This window comes from Gallus gallus, chromosome 7 (assembly GCF_016699485.2).
Source record: "Gallus gallus isolate bGalGal1 chromosome 7, bGalGal1.mat.broiler.GRCg7b, whole genome shotgun sequence".
NCBI lineage: Eukaryota > Metazoa > Chordata > Aves > Galliformes > Phasianidae > Gallus > Gallus gallus.
In genome coordinates this window covers 4786749-4806338 of record NC_052538.1, presented here as the reverse complement: position 1 = coordinate 4806338, position 19590 = coordinate 4786749, and the positions used below count along the sequence as shown (strand labels likewise).

The following is a 19590-nucleotide window of genomic DNA, read 5'->3' as shown; positions in this document are numbered from 1 at the left end:
ATTCATATGCTTGTTTAATGAAAGATTTGATCCTCTTGTCTTCATACAGATGAGATGTGATCTCAGTTGGTCTCTGGATGCCAACAAAACATGAGCAATTAAAAGGATATTGTATAAGGGAGCAGAAATAGATGCTTTTGTGTCAGGGCTGTAATGATAATCCGTTACACTTAATCTGGGTGCTTGATCTCCACAGGTGTTAAACTTGAGCCTGGCAAGCAAACCAAGGGTAATTCCATATCGATCTCTTAAAATTAATTAACTTCCTTGTGTTTTTAGTGGGAAAAACTCGTCGGAGGAGGCCACATCATGATGAATAACTTCTGTTTCAGAATGGCCACAGGAGAGGCAGACTTGGAAGGATCATCTCGGTGTGCTCATAGCGTGTGCACTGCATCCTTTGCAGTGCACATTCAGATAGCTTAACTTTCTTCCTGACAGTTAGAAGTGGCACCTCCCAAGTTATACCTTTGGCATAATACACCTGCAAAGCAAAGATCTCCGTGATAAGCTCGGAAGGATTCTGTATCTGGTTGGGGAAAGTCAGCCATCAATGCATACAGGGAGATGCAGGGTGTGTTGCATTCAGTGCCTGTGTCCTACCCCAATGCTTTGTGTGTGACTTTGGCTTCTGCCTGGAAGTGGGACAGCAGCGCCGCGTGCTGCCGGGCTGGCTGCCAGATGCCCTGGGAAGAAACTGCTGCATAGTAAACGGACAGGGATGCAGCCCAAAGTCATTTCCTGCAGATCAATGTGTGTGAACATCCCCTACCGAAACCACTGTGCCTCTCAGCTGCCGTTTGGAAATGTCAGATAGGGGAGCATCCTTCCCTTCTTCCTGTTCTGGTGTGTCATGTTTCCTTGCATCCAGGTAGCTGCCAGCTGTAGCGTCTCTGCAGGTGTAGTGTGGCACATGGCAGTGATCTGATAGATGCTCTTTAAGCCACGTGAGAACCTCTGAGCACTTTGTTTGTAGCACGGTGGTAATAATGGCATACTTGTCAGAACCTTGGCTATTCATCATGCTTACTTCTAGCACGTAGCTGGAGTTATAACAGCGCTTCTCCTGTTTGAAGAGAATTAGTCTTGCTTTTCCCAGCCTTGCTGTGAGCACTGAACTGGATTTGCACATACTTGAATGGCTTTTCCAGTCTTGCTGCTGCAGACTTGCAGTGCCTTTGCTGACTGTGGCTTTTGTCAGAGAGCTGTCAGCGTGACAGGGGAGTGTCCTCCTAACACTGAAGGTTGCCTGCAGATAACCTTTACTGCCAAAATTTCAACAACCCTGTTGAGTTAATAATAATTCTGCAACCTTTTCTTCTGTACAAGTGGAGCAGTGATCTTTGTGATATTGCTGACCGCTTGTGAAGTGACCATTAATTGTGTGATGGTGTCAAGTCATGCAGCTCTGCCTTTTAGCATAGTTGGCCAAACACTGTGTCCAGCTTCTGTGTTCACATTTCAATGCGCTGTTCAGAGAAAAATTGCATTCCTTTCCTGGTGTACTTCTCTCTGCTCCCTTGCTAGGAGCTAAATGAAGAACAGGCTGTATGCTTTGGAGCACTACATCTCCTAGATAGACTGAGGCTTGATGACCTCAACACTTTTTTTTTTAAACCTTTTTTGGCACCTTTATCTCGGAGTATATAAATAGCTCACAAGCCTGTTCCTCAGCATTGGCTAGGCAGGAAGGAGTGTTAAATGCTTTTGCGAGGTGAAAATAGGCTTTCTCAGTTACTTGTGCATGGAGCATGTCCAAGCTGCGTGATATATTTACCCACTTCCATTCCCTAACAAATGTTATGCCACAGATTCTCAGGCGGTATCTGCAGATTTTGCATAACTGTATTTAAAATGCTCTCCTAACGGAGGGTGCTTTGATGGTGTTCGCTGTGAGCAGCTGGACAAGTTTACCATTCATGCCCTTGAATCTCAGTTGATTTTTTTTTCTCTTAATAAATGGGCTTGGCATGTGTAGATTTTTATCAGCACCCTGCCTTGTAGGAGATAGGAGGTACATGGGTTCAATAGCCTCGTGTTACTGCCAGGGAGGAGCAGGTGGGCAGAACCTGATCTGGATTTCAGCAGAGGCAAGCTAACTGCTCTAAGAAAATAAACAGAAGTGTATCACTTTGCGTTGTCTTTTGTTGTATAACCTTAAAGCCTACTCTAGTTCTACTAGCAAGCTGCTTTGTGATCATTATCAATATTGTGTTAATATTTTTCAGTCACTGCAGGCAAAGCTAGTGTGTTCAGCTGTGTTTCTAAAACCAGATGTTCTATATGTGGCTATACACAGACAGCAGCTGCATTAAAAAGCCAGAGGAGCATAAGAGGCTGTCAGAGCTCGCAATGAAGCCTGTGTTGGAGTGATGACCATACCCAGGGTCCATTTGTAGGAGCACCAAGGCCACTCTCTCTGCAAGAAGAGCTGGCAGCCAGGCTGGAGCTGGGATCCGGTAACTAAGCCAGGACAGCAAATCATAGATCCTGGAATGCTGGGCTGAGAGGCAGGAGGCAAAATGCTGCAGGAAGCTCTGCCTCTATGGAAGCATTTAGTACAGTTTTGTATTTCTCCTTGGAGCTCTGAGGTGCTCCCACTTAAAGCAGCATAACTGTCACCAAAGTGCTCTGCTGTCATATTTATTCCTGCTCTTTCGCTTAAAAACAAGCTTGGCAGGCAGCTGTGGCAGCCTGCAAGAAATGTTATGAACACTTTAAACCTCTTAATGTTCTGTTTCATTCCTGCTGCAGTAAAGTTCTCAGTGCCAGAAGCTTTTGAATACCTTTGAATACCTGGTACCTTCTGAGTGACTGGTATTTAAAGAAATAACATATAGGTTTTGTTGGAGGTCTTCAAAAAGCATTCATGAAGCTGAGGATGGAGATACCAAGCACAGACTGTAGGCAGAATGAAGGTAGGGATTACGTTTCTGTGGGAGGAAAATGTGGAAACTTAATACAGACTTGAAGCATTCCCATCCTCTTGCTACCTTTGCTGGTTTGCTTCAGCTTTTTTTTTTCCCTTCTTTGTTCTTTGCATAGGTGATTGGAAGGCATTTGGAAGGGGTGGTAATTTAAGGAAGGCTGAATTACCATGTAGGTACACAGAGGAATATATCTTCTACAGTGGTCACGTATCCTCTTTGTTATCCCGTGGTCATCTTAAAAAGTGCTTATATCTTCATCCACATCCTCCATGACAGAATTTTCAGGCAATGGAACACTTATGCTGAAAATCTGGGGACCTGGCTTTGTGTGACTGAAGTAGTGCCTCTTTGGTAGCTCAGAACATTTGCTTTGTTTGATTGTTACTCCCTCTTGTGGGTTTCAGGACGGACTGAACAAGCCTTTCCATATGGAGCAATTCATCACCAGTACTCCTCTGACCTGCTGGATGGGATGCTGACCTTCAGACTTGCCTCACTGCATACATCTGAGAATTAGGGCATTCTTTTATTTCAAGAGGATTAAATCTGGGTGGTGCCTTAAAAAAAAACAAAAACACTTTCTTCCCACTTGTGTTCAGAAACTTACAATTCTGTGCCTTTAGCGTGTAGCACAACTTGTTTTCTCATACAAGTAGATGAGAGTCTGTGTCGTAGCATTTCTCTCTTGCATACTTGGCAAGTACCTGATACAGTGACTGTATTACGATCTCTCCTATCTCCTCTCCTGCAGTCAGCACTTCTGAGTTGCAGTTTGCAGGCTGTTGCTCTTGTCTGCAGAGAGCTGCTAGGCTGTGCAAGTTGCTCCTGAAAACTAAATTCCAAAAAAGAGCTGTGTTTGCTTCCAGCGTGCTCTCCTGTGTACCCAATAAATACAAATGACTTAGCTGTGCAAAAGATTAAGCTCTTACTGGCATTTTTCATTCGTTCTGCTGGCATAACGTTTGTGTAATGTGTTGTGTGAAGATTTCACAATATTACCTCTTGCATTTGTTCTCCTCGAGAGGGACATATAATCTCTTTTCTCTGGGCAAGAAACTGAAGCACAGTGAAATTCTGTATTAATTGATGACAAAGACAGGTGCAACCTACTGATTAGTTTTTGGCGTGAAGATTCAAGAACTTCCCACTGATGCAAGTAGTTCTGATCTATTGCAAAATGTGAGACCTTTACATTAAGGATGATTCTCAAGCAGTTCACCTGACCTAACTCCAATCTTAGGCCGTTTAAAGATAACGTTACAATATGTCTTGGCTTTGGAAGCTGTTCAGTCTCTTACTTGGTGTGGCCATGCCATGCACTGAGTAAAAACCTCTTCAGAAAACACTTTTTCTGCATCAGCTCTGACCTATCTGACACTTCATCACACTGGAAATTCAGAAGTGTAATGCCTTTACTGGGGAGCTGTGCTTACCGCAGTCTCATCCTGCTTTCCAGCTGACTGGAATGATGATGTTTTTACAAATGAAAAGGTCTACACCCAACTCAGCCTGGTTGAGCCATTGCATTTAACTGAGAAAGGAAAAAGAAGTGCAATCTGTATCTTGTGGTTCTTTATGACCCATTTAGATTTTCAGGAGAAAACTTACTGGGCTGAAAAAACTTCTGTTTGCGTTGAGCTCCTTTTCTTCTTTGCTGCAGGAGTAATGCTATATAAGTGGCTGTAGCAGTGGCTGCCCTTGTTTTGCTCATTTCAGAAAGTGAGATCAAACAGATAACTTGTAAACAGGAAGGAGGAGCAGCAAGTTCCTTTCATTCCAGGGCTAATCCCTAAAAACTGATGGGAGAGCTGTTTGTATATAGAAATGGGACTATGGCTGTTAAATCTTGGGTGTTACAGGCTTTGGCTCTTGTCCCCTGTACTGTTATTAAGCCTTTTTCCTTACTGTCCTGATCTTAATTCCTATCCTTCTTGTGCTCTTGTTTGATATTCATCATCTGTTTTGTCTATATAATGTTTTCTGTGTATCCCACCACGTATTTTGCTTAGTCTGCAATATTTTCAGCCCATTCCTCAAAACAGCATTAGTAACTTTTAATTATTTTTTTTCCTTGATTAATAGCTGATGGGTGCTGCTTTAAGCTGAGGTTTGTATCAACGTGTGAATGTGCCCCTGGATTGCAGGGCTGTGTTCCAGACTTATTCAGATGAAATGTGGGATGCTGTGGGTACCATGTTTTGGTCTCTGCTGACCATATTGCTTGCAGCAATCTCTGAGCATCAGTTCTTATTTATATTTCAAATGTTTTTACCAGTCAGGAACAAAAGCTCTGTTTATGTCCGTGTTCAAAAAGGTGCTGGCATTCGCCCAGCCCTGGAGCCCTCCCTGACCTGTGTTTATGCTATAAAGAAGCCACTGAAATAGTGCTGTTTATTGCAGGCTCCAAATTTGGTTATCGTGCTTACTTCTTCCATGAGCAGCATGGTCAAGACAAATGTGTTTGCTCTTCACTGATGTGTACCGACGGCTGAATTCAATTTGCATGCCTGCTTCCTTCCTAAAGCTCTACTGAGGCTTGGGTGCTTGCAGACCAGCCCTACTGGGAAGCATGCTGTTTGCAGCTTGATTTTTGCTAGAAAGAAGTGGCAGAGCAGTACCAAGGGTCTGAAATAGAGTTCCGCTTGTTTTCTACATGTAGTATTGTACTAAGATGTCAAGCTGGAGAGAATGCAGAGCCATTATGGCAAGTGGAAGGGACCACTGAACACAACTTCCTGCAAGTGGGTGTTTCAGTAGGCAGCACTGGGGTCCTTATTATATTCTTCTTGTGAAACTGCAGCATTTGCCCTTACTATCAGCTGGTTTTCTTGAATTTTTCCTACTGGATGTCATTTTAGACTCAACAGTTGTGACTTGCTTATCTGACTGAATGATCCAGCTGTTTCCAAGGTCAGTGTTGACTCCCTTGAAGCTACTTTACATGAATAATAGTCTTGAGCTCAAGTATGTGAATGAATGAAGTCTTGCACAGGCTGTATAAAGCTCAGGGCTTTATTCCTTGAGATAACAGTGGCATCCAAATGCTTCCCTGATGGGAGCAGTCACTCACTGACAAGAGCTGATCAGGGATGCTAACTGAAGATGTGACTGAAATGCTGATACCATGTTGGTCCTCCGCCAGGTAGGTACACCACCTATATAAAAATGGTCGATGTTGAAAGCTGCAACATGCTCCTGCAGAGCTGCCCACAGCCTCTGTGCTGGGATTGTTCTTGCCTCCCTGCTGTGCTGTATCTGAGTACGAAAATGGGATGAGGCGTTTATTGCTAAACAGCCATGAAAGTGGTATGCCCTCTCTATATACAAACCAGCCAGTTTAGGATCGCTTTCCGATTGTAACCAATCATCTTCCCATTCTTCAGGCTTTTTAGCTACAATGCTTACACAGAATTGTTGGGTTTTTTTTAGTTTTTAATGGGAAGGCCTGCAGACCTGATTAGTTGTCACATTCATTTTTTTTCTGAAGCCACTTTGAACTCAGCAGCGTTTTCACGTGGAGGGGGTTTGTTTAGATCGAAGGAGGTGCTTCCAGCACTTTCCCTCCTCCCACTAGTCCAGAGTGCCTTAAAGCAGAGCCCTGCTTATAGCTGAACCAGCTGCAGTGAGCCAGCGGCCTGGGATGCACAGCAGGCCCAGCATCGTGCCAGAGACCGCTCCAGGAGCAAGCCCCTGCGGAACAGCTCTGCGAACTCGTTATTGTTAGCGTGCATGAGCTACACGAACAGGTAGGAGAGAAAAGAGACTTTATCAGCTTTCTGAGTAATGCATGAATTTCACGATATCACTACTTGTTTCCCCACCCCTGAGGGGTTTAAAAAAAACAAAAGGTTTGCTAAGGGAATAAATGCCTCTCAAACACTGCTAGAGTCTATGGCAGTTGTTGCATGGTACCCCCCTTTTACAGGTATGGTAAGATCGATTCCATGTGGCAGGATGTGCTCTGGGGCAATCCATGCAGTCTTATGATGGAGTTCAGTTATTGTTTAGACTGTATTTTTAGCAGCAGCCCTTTGTGACTGCATGGCAATACAATTTATGAAGTAAGACACAACTCCTTAATTGTCCCTTGTGTTGTAGAGCTGTACACAGTGTTCACTGCAGCACTCTGCAAAGTAAACATTTCCTTCATTTATTGGGAAAGGGTTCTTGTCAACAAGACTTCCCAGCTTCTGGTCACATGCTTCAATTATCTCTGAGATGGGTTTTCTGGCAAACGCATAAGCAAACGTTTCTCAAGTTGATGCTGTTCGTATGTAAATTCCCCATTAGCTGTGGATTTCTTCCCCTCCTTCTCTTCTTGGTCTTTGGCTTAAAATGTTAAGCATGAAGGGCAAGAATGCTGACCCGTTAAACACAGATAACTCGTGCTTGCACCATCGACATGCCAAAGGGGAATGTCTGCCTGATCGTTCTCCTGGCTCCTGGCACTTGGACATTAACAGAGAAAAACAAAGTTCTGGAATTCTGAGGAACAAAATAAGAACTCACTCTTGGGACGCTCTTGCAAGAAGAGCTTGCCATGAGAAAACATGATTTAGCCTCCAAACAAACCTTGGTCTTGCAGGATCGTGTGGTGTGGATTAGTAATTCAGGAAAAGATGCTTAGGTTACAGCTGGGCATCACGTTTGACAACGTGAGTCTTCCATGCTTGCAAAGGTACTTAAGATAAAGAAATGATCGTTGTACATTTGAGTTGATGTGCTGTTTTATGCCTCTGTAGTGAATATGAAGGTGGAATAGTTGGGGTGAAACCATCATTATATTTAGCTGTAAGCAGTTTCCTTCCTCCTCCTCGCTGTGTCGCCATGTAGCCTCAATCAAAAATCATCTGTTGATACTGGCAGTACATTTTGGTGATGAAAACCGGACATTGTTTTCCTAAGAAGCATTTAGTTGTGTATACTCGAGTTCATTGCCTTGGTGACGGTTTACAAGGAGGTTTTGTTAACTCTGCCAGCTGAGCTACAAGGGTGCCAGGATGCCCACAGCAGGCATGCATGATGAAGTGAGATGCATACGTAGTATCTTCTATCTTCATGACTTCAGTAGAGCGTTACGCTCCATTGGTTTTTATAGACATTCTTGAAATTAAAACAAGACTATGAACTGAAGGAGGAAAAAACCCTTGAGTAACTACATTTTTCTTCTGTTATGATGTGCTTGCCAGCTTTTTCATCCATAACTTGAGGTTTGCATTTTCCCTTCTCGCTGTCGGGAATGCCACTAATAAATTCAATGCTAGCATTCTAAAATACACTACTTGAAGATAAAGGGAATACACGTTAGATTTATTTTTATTTTTAAGATGGAAATGCAGTCAGCCAAGTTGCAGGTGGGGATGATGGACAGAATTGCAGTGTGGCTATTAGGAACTAATATTGGGGTGGTCCAAGCTGGAGCCGTTGGGCTGCATGTTGCAGGTTTTCTCAGTGCTTCTATTTGTCTGTCAAGGTTTTGGCCTTTTTATTCCAACTTGAAGCTCTGCTTCCATTCACTTCTAGTGACTAACGGTGGTGTAACATGCCCTGAAGACATCAGTTGGGTGTGACCTGTGTTGGAGGGCTCCCCTGGGTTTCACAGCAGTTGTTCTCTGTCAGCTTAGTGGTGCTGAATGGCTTTGGCGAGCAATCAAGTAAGATGCAGCATTGGCTGCCTAGCTTGTGTCTCAGCTGATGTAGTTACAGCATCATGTGTGCTTGCTTTTCATTTCAGTGCTTGGAGAACCCCACAGAGCGCCAGAGGAAGGAGAGGTGAGGAGGAGAGCGTGTTTGTAGCAGTTCCCCTTCCTGGGAAATCCAGCAGCACCAGCTTGCAAATCCAAGCAGAACGTGGCTTGCTCCATGTAGAATCAAGTCAGACATGCCCAAGTGCACATCTTGAATGCTGCCAGCTGTATTTTACTGAGGAAAAAAAAAATGGAAATTCACAGGTATTAAAAAGACCTCCGAATCCTGGAAGTCTGCAGCACGCTGTGTGTTTTGACTTACCCTGAGGTATGAAGTGCTTTCTCAAGTAAGCCCAGTGAAAACAAACATCTTGGGTTCTATATTGGTTTTGGAAGTAATTGAAAAAAGGTGTGTGTGGGGGAGATTCTCGGTAACGTAGGCATTATACAGGAAATATTCATGTTGCTGGCATATCTTCTTAGTGACACACAGGACAAAAACCTGTACAGGTTTGTCAGTAAATTAGAGGGGAAGTGAATTCTTGTTGATAGTGACAGCCATGGCAAATCGCCTATTTTAAGCTCGCATTAAATTCAGCATACTTCTTCATGCTGAGTTACTGTGCTTTCCTATGTGAGGAAGGACGTTTTTCCTGAAGAATTAACTTCAGAGACTGCCTCCTGTCCCACCTCAGCGTGAGCTGCCATTACTCAGGAGTGCACTGTCCAGCTAGTTTTGGTTTTGGGGTTTCTGCAGTGCTTTGCTACACCAAGCTGAGCACTGCAGGATAACCTCTGGGTGATGTCAGACTGCAGCCACAGAGCAAGGCCATCTGCTGGGCTTTATAAGTTTTGTGAGGACCTGGAATATTTGTTATTCTTTCAACCCTGTTAAATTTCTGTCAGCAAGAGCAGAGAATGCCACAGTGTGAGGGAAATGTAGCAGACTGGAACTCCCTCCCAGTGCCTGTGATGGGGGAGCAGTGTGTCTGTGTCTCCTGTCCAGGAGCAATAGGACGTGGCTGGGTCCTGCGACCGCCGGTGAAAGCAGCCAGCTGGTTACCTTCTGAATGCAAAGCAGTGCCAGCACTTCCAAATTAGCTAAAATATTGTCAGCAGCATGGAAAATACAGGAACAGGGTGCTCTGCCAGCATGAGAACTGGGCTCTTCGTGCGGGGTGGGCAGCTCATGGAAAAACTGAGCTCAGCTGCTGGGTGGAGACTGCATGAGGTCCCAACCTTTGCCGGTGACCGGGAAAGTAAGAGCAGGGTTTGGTTGCTGGTGACCAGGAAAAAGAGAGCAGGGTTTGGTTGCTAAGGGAGCGCCCTGTTTTGCTTGTCTGCAGCCCCACGCCGTGTGCCAGGAAGAGATGACTCGTAGTGCCTGCTATTGTTGCCGCTGCAAAACCTCTTTGGGTAAAAGGAGCTGCTCAGGGTTTTCTTCATGTCCTGGTGGTTTTCTGCCTGCCCTCACCTCTGCTTCTCAGGCGAAATCGGGAGGAATTGAGAGGTGGCATTAATTTCTTGGGAGCCAAGGCTTCTGCTCTGTGCACCGATGTGTTCCTAGGTAGAGCATAGGGTGTCATCCCATTGAAGGCCACCTAAATGCTGACATCCTCTGATTCTTCTCATTTTTCTTTCATTTTTTCCTCCTTGATGTTATCACCAAAGATGAAGTCCAGCCAATGTTCCCCATTGCTGATCTGTAGCACCTACAGGTGCTTTTTGCCCCGGGCTTACAGTTTGCTCGTGTGTTGCTTAGAGTACAATTGTTATTTCTGGACAAATCAAGCCTATGCTTTAAAGCCAGGCTGGATGTGGCTCTGGGCAGCCTGGTCTGGTGGTTGGTGGCCCTGCACACAGCAGGGGGGTTGAAACGAGATGATCATTGTGGTCCTTTTCAACCCAGGCCATTCCATGATTCTGTACTGGAGCATCCAACTTACACCACTGCCCTGAGCTCAGCTCTACCCAAGCCAACGCAGCGTGTGGATAGAATTGCAACAAATTAGCGACAGTTGAGTGGTTTACATCTGAGATGCAAACGCTGATGGTGTCAGTGTCTGCATGTAAGATCTGTTCGAGTGCTTCCGGGTGTTACGTGCAGTGTGCTCGGAGATGCAGCTCGGCTGTGCTGCCCGGAGGGCGGCCATAGTCTAAGCTGGTGGTTGTGCTGTTGTTGCTGGTGTTTATCTCCCTCCAGCATATAAAGGAAGCTGTAAGCCTGGGAAGCTCGGCGGTTGTTCTCACAATTGCTTTCTCTGCATAAACTGCTTAAGGGAAGTACGCTACTTTATGCTAGCGCTAACATCAGCCTCTTCACAAAAAAAAACCCCAGCGTGAATAGCAATCAATAGAAGCAGCAGTCAGCGTGCTGATAACAGCCAAGAAACCACGAAGCGCGTGTAGTTGTGACATCGCTGCCGGCGGGCGCTGCTGACTCACAGCGAGCACCGACAGCCCGCGGGCACGGAGCGCTGCCGCGCTCGGACTTCGGCTCCGGGAAGTGCCGGCAGCGCGTCGTTCGCCGCGGGACGCCGTGCCGCTTCCCTCAGTGGCGGTCTGCTCTGCGGGGCCGCGTGGGGCTTCTCACCCTTCTCATGCGAAGATCCAACTGCAGCCATGCCGATGGAAGCGGACTGCTTGAGCCCAGAGGCTCAGAAACTGGTACGGCGGCGGGGGGCGGGGGGTGCAGCGGCTTTTATGGTCCAAATCACAGCCGAGCAGCACCTGTGCTCGTTGAACCCTTCGTGGGCTGCTCAGCCTTTAATCGGCTTTCACAGTGCTTCATAAGCGGTGTCCCCTCTTGGATGTGCTTGCCCTGAACGTTCCTGCCCCCAGTTTAAACCATAACCAAACCCCCAGTTTGGTTTTATCACCTCTTGCAGGACATTATCTTTGCAGTGTGTTACAGCCCAGGTTACACAGGCTGTGTGCAGTGAAGCTCTTGGCCGCTTAGCGAGCTGCTGAGCAATGCCGTGCTCTTAAGTTGCTTCCTGCAGCTTTCTGCATGTGCCTTCGGCTGAATTCAAGCATAATCATCACAGATGCTTAGAGAAAGTTCTGCTGTTTGTTTTTCTTGCGTGTGTGTTTGTAAGATTTGGAACAGCCTGTGAGAATGGTCTCATTTTGGAAGTGCTGTGTAATTTACAGCACCTCTACAGCAGTGGGTGCTAGTGGGGTGCCAATTGTTGGCACTGACTGGCACCCACAAGTAGCTAATTCTTCCCAGTGCTTCGAGTTTTCTAAGCCCTTTTAAAAATCAAGTATAGAAATGTAAGTTATTTGCTTTTCAAATTGACATGGGAGCAGATACGCCAACTTAATTTCTTCTGTGCTGTGTAAGTGAAGTTTAAAAGCAGCCCTGTGTCTCCATGGAACCGTAATAGAGGAGCTTCTGGGCTGCTGATGTGGGTTGCTGATGTGAACTGTCATCCTCCTGGTTCCTCCCTCTTCGTCACCCCGTGGAGCAGAGGGAAGCCGGCACACTGTCCTTAATGGTCCCCTCGGTCTGAAGGATGACGGTGGCCTGTGGTTATTAGAAAGGAATCCTTGCCTTTATATTTAGAAGTCATTTGCATGTAAGAGAAAGGTGAAGGGCTGGGCAGGATGTGGGCTGACCAATCCCTGTGTGATTCATCAGTTGATGGTCAGGAGTAAGTGGTGCAAAGTGTACGTAGGCTCCCAGCTCAGATGCAAAGAACATCAGGTACTACACTACTCTGCCCTCTGAGCATCATCACTTACAGACATCCTTGTTTCAATGCAAAGGAGCATGTAATTATTCATGGTGAGCTCCAGGAGCTCAAGTGAAGGCAAGGTGAAGGGAAACACTGCTATCACTTAGCAGAGGTTGAGCTGATAGACACATGTCTGCTGCCTTATGAGAATCTTGCAAATCAGGTACTGCTTGTGTGAATAAACCTTACACTTTTTAGGAGCACAGCAAACCTTGCCAGGTTTCTTTTGACTAATGAAGCATGTGACTTACGTAAATGGAGTGAACAGTTGTGTAACACTTGAAGGAAAAGCTTTTCCATGCAGGGTACTGGGCTGGGATGGCAGCACCCATGAGAAACAGTGCTCACAGCAAACATAGCTGGCTCTGTCTTAGGCATAAGGCAAGAAGCTTATGTTAGCCTGAGAACAGTTGTTATAGGAATATGTAAAAGTTATTGTGTAGTTTGCAGGTGTATTTTTCTGGTAATGAGATCAGAGGGCTTTCTGAGCTTGATTTTGTGCTTACAAATCAACACTTGATGTTAGTCTTCGAAGCGGATCGCTATGAGTACACTGGATTTAAGGAGTGCTTTGCATAGATTGGAAACTTCTACACGTGTAGCTGTGTGGTAAATGAACACAGTCATTTTTCAGTGCTCAGAAAAGCAGCATAATTTCCTGCCTTTGTTGGCTGTTTCTTGGAGCTTCCAGTTTAACAGTGACCCCTTGAACATTTCAGAAAGGAATAGCTCCAAGAATGCACACCTTCAGGATGTGTGTCATTAGCGTCTACCTAACCAAGTCACCCAAAGAATTCCCTCATCAAGACAGTAATGAGCAGACAGCTTCTCCAGGCCGGGAAGCCCTCATTTCCCTCATCGTTGCCCTTCAAGCATCAGTACTGGTTTGCATAGCGCTCCACTGCTTCCCATCAGTGGCTGAAAAGGGTCAGGATGGCTTCAGCCACCTCAGATTCCTAGTTCTCCCCACAGCTCGGTGCTGTGGGATGATAGATGTTGGACATGCTGCTCGCCCTGCCCAGCTCATACCCAGTACCTGCCTTTTCTCATCAGTAGTGAGCCAGGTTACTTAGCATTAGCCTGCTCAGAGCTGAACGTTCTGAACTGAACTCCTTAACGCACGATAAAGATCTGCACAGCACTGGATTTTTCTTTGGAAACTGAACAGGGCTGTGGAGTGCAGAACAAGTGGACCAACAAAAGCAGCCAGCACTTTGCAGTGCAGTGGGGTGTTTGCTTTGGGGCTCTGTGTCTATAAATCACCCCGGGCAATTGCAATAAAATGACAAAAATGCAGGATGTGTAGCTGGAGTGTTTGAGCAACTCCCTTGAATTAAGGCGATTATTTTTCAGCTGGTGTAGGTTTCCATGTTCTTCTGAGCACTGTGCTGTCTCTCTTCTTGTTTTTCCCACAGGCTTTTACAGAAGCCCCTCAGGGTTTATTTTGGATGACATGCACAATGCAGCTGAAGCTGCCAGCACTCCTTGTCAGCTGCACAATAGTTCATAAAGGGAAGTTACAAAGGCTTTCTAATGAGTGCAATTAGGCTTTGTGTTTTTATTCGTGTGTTTTTGCCAGTGATCTGCCACTTCTGATTGAGGTATTGCTCATGGAGTCAGTAGTGAATTGTAGACGAGTTTAAGGCTTGCTTCTTTCTATCTTAGTGATTTTTCCATCTCGGATCCATTTAATAGCTATTTATTTTGGCAGCCTCGAGACTTCCATTTCAGCTCTTGCGGTCTGAGTTGCACAAGCCTGCATACATTTGAGTGTGCAATATGCTGAGCTCTGAGCCCCTTGCAAGATATGGGCACCTGCCTCTGCCTTGGAGATGACTTGGCTCTGGTGTTGGACAGGTGCTTGGGCTGGAGGAGGGCCAGATCCATTCAGACAGAGCCCACTTTGGTGTAGTCAGCACGGAGAAATGTGAAGTCAAAGCTGCCCCTTGCAGAAATCAGGGTATTTATAGCAGGGCACTATTAATGCAATAACAGAGCCCAAGTGTGTGGTTTGATAAACATAGACAAGTTGAGTCATGCTCCTGCTTTTGAAGAAGAGGTCCGTAATAAGTGTGACGCTGTTGTATGTTTCTCTTAAGTCTGTAGCTGTCAGTTTGGCTCATGCTAGGATCCTTTGCCTGTCCGTGGCAGATGTCGTGTTGTTGGGATGGCTGCCACTGTCAGCAGGTGTGCTGTGCTTTCATATAGGAAGATCTGTGATGGCCCCTTTTTGGTCTTCCACGCTTACTGCAGGCCTTGTTCCATGCTAGGCACGCTTCTCCACTTTGAGTTGGAGTTCAGCTCATTAAGTGTGAGGTGTGGATTAGGACCTATCCAGTTTGATTTCCTTCCTCTAATCTCATGCGTGATGCCTGTTTTGTCACCTGGCTACTTAGAGAATATCACACAGAGAGTGGTGACGCGCTGAACAGGTTGCCCAAGGAGGCTGTGGATGCCCCATCCCTGGAGGCATTCAAGGCCAGGCTGGATGTGGCACTGGGCAGCCTGGTCTGGTGGTTGGCGACCCTGCACATAGCAGGGGGTTGAAACTGTATGATCATTGTGGTCCTTTTTCACCCAAGCCATTCCATGATTCTATGAAATGTTCATTCTGCTTCCATCATTTTATCAATTAAAGTGTGTCCAAGTGGAATCCCACAGGACAGATGTGGATTGTTTAGGGACCATCATGCTCTCCAAAGGCTTGAGCATAGCATCAGCTGAGAAGGGTTTGGAATCACTGAGATAGGATATGGCGCTTGTGTGGCTGAGTGGCTTTCTGCTGTTTGCCAGGTGATGGCTTCCTGGGAACGGCTGTCTGGGGGGGGGGGGGTGTGTGATGGAGGAATAAAGGGCTTGCAATTTCCATAGGATAGCTTGAGACATAGCACGGCAGAAAGTGAGAATCACTCAAAGGATGGTCAGGCATCAGAGCAGCAGCTCTGAAAAGCTGCGGAGCCTCCAGCCTTGCAGGTTTTCAAGACCCAACTGGCCAAAGTCTAGAGCAGCGTGGTCAGAGTCAGATGCTGATGATGTTCAGAGGAGGAGGTTGGAGCCTGAATGCCTCTGTACTGCTTTGATGTGATACCAGGGAGTTGTGATACTGTCCTGGGTAGTGTTCTGGGTGGAATAACTTTCTGTTGACTTCTTGCAAATGTATCAGTGGGGTATGTACTCATGGCAGGGTTTGATAAGTTTAAAAAAAAAAGAGTTCAAAAGCTATTTAAAAGGATTCAGAATATTGTGTTCTCTTGCTTGTCATGACAGATACTGACTGCTGAAGAGCCACGTGATCTGGAAAGACGAAGTTCATAAAAAACATATGCTAGTTCCAGGCTATAAGCCAAGCCAAAGATACTGAGGGAAAATATATTTTTACTCCAGCATGTCTTTAGGGTTCAAAAATTGGCTTTGTATGAGCAGGCAAGGACTTCAAAGCTGAAATACAATAAATTAGAGACTACCCATGGATTGGCACTTGAAACCAAAATGTATCGTATATATGTATATGTAATGTCATCTAATGGGATGTTCCACAAAGAAAGAATTCATTTCTTGCAGTCAGTATCCAGGGAACAGGCAAGCCTTGTTCCCAGGGAGGACTTAGAATAACTTGCAGAGCATACGTTTCCCCTTGCATCTTAAAAGTTTCTTCATTTTTCAAGTAGCTTCATTTCATTGTATGCTGTGCTCAGTTCTGGAGAATATATGCTTCTGCAATGCAGCTAGCAAGTGTGTGAATCCCTTTGCCCTTGTAATATCACACAGAATCACAGAATTGTATGGGCTGGAAGGGACCTCCAGAGATGATCGAGTCCAGCCCTGCACAGTAAGGCTCTGGAGGCAGAGAGGAGCTGAGTGTGCCCCCAGGATGATGAGAGCACAGTCCCTGCTGCTCCCTGCCCAGCTCTCCTGACTTGCTCTGGGGGAACTGCTCGCAGTCCCACTGCACAGAGCCTGAGCTGACTTTGCACATGAGGCTTCCTGTTTTTGCCTGGGATTAAAAGCAGATAATTAAAACTGTTACTTTGCAGCATGTTCTGGCACTTCCAACCCCTATGAAATGAGGAAGCTCAATAGATCTCATGGGAGGCCCGTGCTTGGCAGGCATCCACTCCGGAGAGGTCTGGATTTGAATGCCACCATCTGGATGCTCTAGTTGAGCTGGTGCGTTTTCTCAGGTTCCCTCTTTCCTTGCCTGGATCGTTCCAGCCTTGGATGAGTGTAGTTGTTCTGCTGAGCTGCTGCGTGTGCACAGTGTCAGCTCTTGGGGAAAATGGCACGTAACGTGTTTGCTGTTTGTCTAATTAATTCATCAATAAAAAAAATAATATGCACCGCAGGGAAGGGAAAAAAAAAACAAAACAAGCCAGACCTGCCTTTCTGAAATAAGTAAATAAACCTGACTGTTTTCTCCATTGCAGCACTTCCTCTCTATCTGCACAAATAGTAATTACAGAGACACAGGGCGCATCTCAAGGCAGCTGCTCACTGGGGTTGGTGCCTACGCTCGGCTGTATTACCTGCTGGTGAAGCATAACGAGTTATGGAAGGCAGGGCCATTGCTAGCAGTAGGGAATTAACTCCTACAGGTGTGTTTACAGCCTTACAGAGCCTAGCCTCTGTATTTGGCACCCTGAGCGCGCGTGCCTCACGTTGAGCTGTGTGCCTTTGGTCTCATTGCTGTGTTCCCATCCGCAGGCTGAAGCGAGGCTGGCGGCAAAGCGAGCAGCACGGGCAGAGGCACGGGAGATCCGGATGAAGGAACTCGAACGGCAGCAGAAAGAGGTACGTCCGTGGGGTAGGGGGGACAGATGGCCCATCTGCTTTCTTATAGGTGATGCCGGGTCCTGGAGCAAAGGGTTAACCTATGCTTTGCTGAAGCCTTTGTCTGTGTGGAGCTAGAGCTGCTCCATTGGTTGATCACAGCAAAGAGAACGACTGAAATTAGGGATTGTGGCAACTGCTTTGTTTCAGTGAAGCTGGTATAATTAATCACGGAGAACACTGGTGGTTAATTTGGAATCATTGTTTGATATTAAACTTGGAGATATGTGGCTTGGTTGTATGTGCGCTGCATGTGGATTCCTGGCACTTCATTAGAAATAGTGAGGAAGACTCCTGGCCCTCCTATAGCTCTCTGCTTGCAAACTGAGGAGAGCATTGTGATTGCCCTGTTTATAAAGATGCTGGTCTGCTGTGAGCAGGAGGAAAACCTGGTAACCAAAACAAGGGGTAAAACACGACCCTCTGTGGAGTCTTGGGAAGAGCCCATTGTTTTTATGCAGTCAGTATGTGTGAGATCATGGGCCTTCATTGTAGGAATCATCATGAATGACTGTGAGGACCCAAGCAGTTTGTTCTGCTTCTGTTGTGCTTGGCACGCCAGAGCTGTACTCAGTGTTGTTAACTCCACTTCAGGAAACAGCAGTGGTTTATTTTGAAGCTGTACAAGTTAAAGCAATCAGGATGGGGCTACAGGCAGAGTTTGGCACAGGCAGACCAGTGATGAGACCCAGCAGGATTTAAAACTTGCATTTCTTGGTGTGCGTTTAATGAAATAACAAAAGAGATGTAACAAGGTCAGCAACAATCAATGTTTATTACTCAAATGAAGTAAGCTTTGATGGCAAGGGAAGAAATAAGGAGTTTGGGTCTAGAGGTATATGTGAGAAGATTAAATGTAGATGTGTGCTTTGGGATGCAGAGAAGGATTTGGTTTAAAATGGCGAAGCGGGTTGCAGTAGCAGACCAGCATTGGTGCAGACTGCAGTAACCACCCTAGAGCAGAAGCAGGTAGGCAGTTTGCCCGTACTGAGCATTGTGCCGAAGTGCCTCATCTAGCTGAGGCATGTTTGGATGTTTCTTAACACCCCTCAGCTGCAGTGAGGTTTAGATATACCTGCAGAGACACCAGAAGTCAGAGCTGTGGAGGTGCATTGCTGCAAGCATGGTGCTTGTGGAAGAGAGGAGCCTGTTAGTGCTCCAGCTGCTGCTTTTTGAAGGATGTTTCTTGTAACCTGGATCACGTTCAGAAGGCCCGGACTGCGGATAAGCATCATACCATCAAGTGTCATAGTGTATCTGTAGCCCAGGTGCTGGGATCGGCTCAGCAGCCTTTGGAAGCTCTGTGGCAAACAAACGCAAGGTGTTTTGTTTGTGCAGCAAACTAAATATGGGTGTCGTGGCAGCTGACAGTGGTGTTACCTTCTAATTTGCAGATAATACTAATGAGACTTGATGGCCCCTTGAAGATTAAAAGCTGATGCTGCAAAGAACATCCTTGTAAATTGAAATGTTGGTATGAAAGCTAAAGCTTGAAAAGATTCTGTGCGTGCTCCTGCAGATAACTGATCCGAAACGTGGTGGAAATTGCCTTATGTAGATGGAATTTGAATGGTACAGCATGTCATTCTGAAGTAGGAAATTCAGTGCAAGCTCACTCAGATACTCCCTACAGTCTGTTCTGTAACTCACTGGCATAGATCTCAAAACATGACTACACAATTGTTTAATATTTCGCAAGCTGTGGATATTCCCTGAATTTTTCACATAGCTTCATCTCAACCCCCAGATAGAAGGTAGAGCTAACGAGGATGTCTGCACGAAGCTGTTTGTTGCCACAGATATATCACAAATATAACGAAAGAGAGCACAGGTAAAGAAGATTCCAAGTAGGAAGCAGCACAAGAGGTTTGGCACTTTCTCCTTCTTCTTGGGAGAGAACAGACTGTGATACTGGTGTCTGTACAGCTTGTTGTCTGCTGTCTTCCCTGTCCTTCTCAAGCTTTTCAGGGAAATAAATAGCACATTCACACATGTCAAAGAAGAACTTAAAGCACTTGCTCTACTACTTCAGGAGGTTTTTAAAGCCAGTTATGAGAGTTAGAAAGCAGTAAGTTTGTTCGCGCTTAAAGCAGCATACTTGCTTGAACAGGCTTCTTGTGGAGCATGCATCTCTCAGGAGTATAGATATCTATTGTTAGTCTAGGTTACAAGTTTCCAGATGTTGCCGTTACAAGCTATAAACAAAGCAGTATAGCTCCCACTGGCACTGCAGTAGGGTGTTGTAATGATTTGGATGTGGACTGGAAAGTGGCTTCCCTCATGCCCACCATCTAATATTAGTGATGTTTCTTAGTCTGTCCCTCATTTTCCTAGCTTTAAAATAAATGGATAACTTCTGCATCATGATTGTAGGTATATGATTTAAGTGATGTTTGCATTTCTGGC

General features: G+C 45.7%; 1 protein-coding gene across 34 annotated transcripts in view; it reads left to right on the top strand.

Moving 5' to 3' along the window:
- Positions 1–19590, top strand: part of LRRFIP1 (LRR binding FLII interacting protein 1) — an 89490-nt gene that overhangs the window by 20874 nt on the left and 49026 nt on the right. For 17 of the 34 annotated variants that reach the window (XM_040703781.2, XM_040703782.2, XM_004942487.5 and 14 more), the window contains exon 2: positions 17059–17145. In XM_040703781.2, the coding sequence (XP_040559715.1) occupies positions 17059–17145 (87 nt within the window). Of the gene's footprint in view, positions 1–6545; positions 6677–8664; positions 8703–11055; positions 11285–16781; positions 16950–17058; positions 17146–19590 lie in introns of those variants that run through there. The other 17 variants (XM_046943806.1, XM_046943804.1, XM_046943808.1 and 14 more) reach the window with 5 other exon arrangements.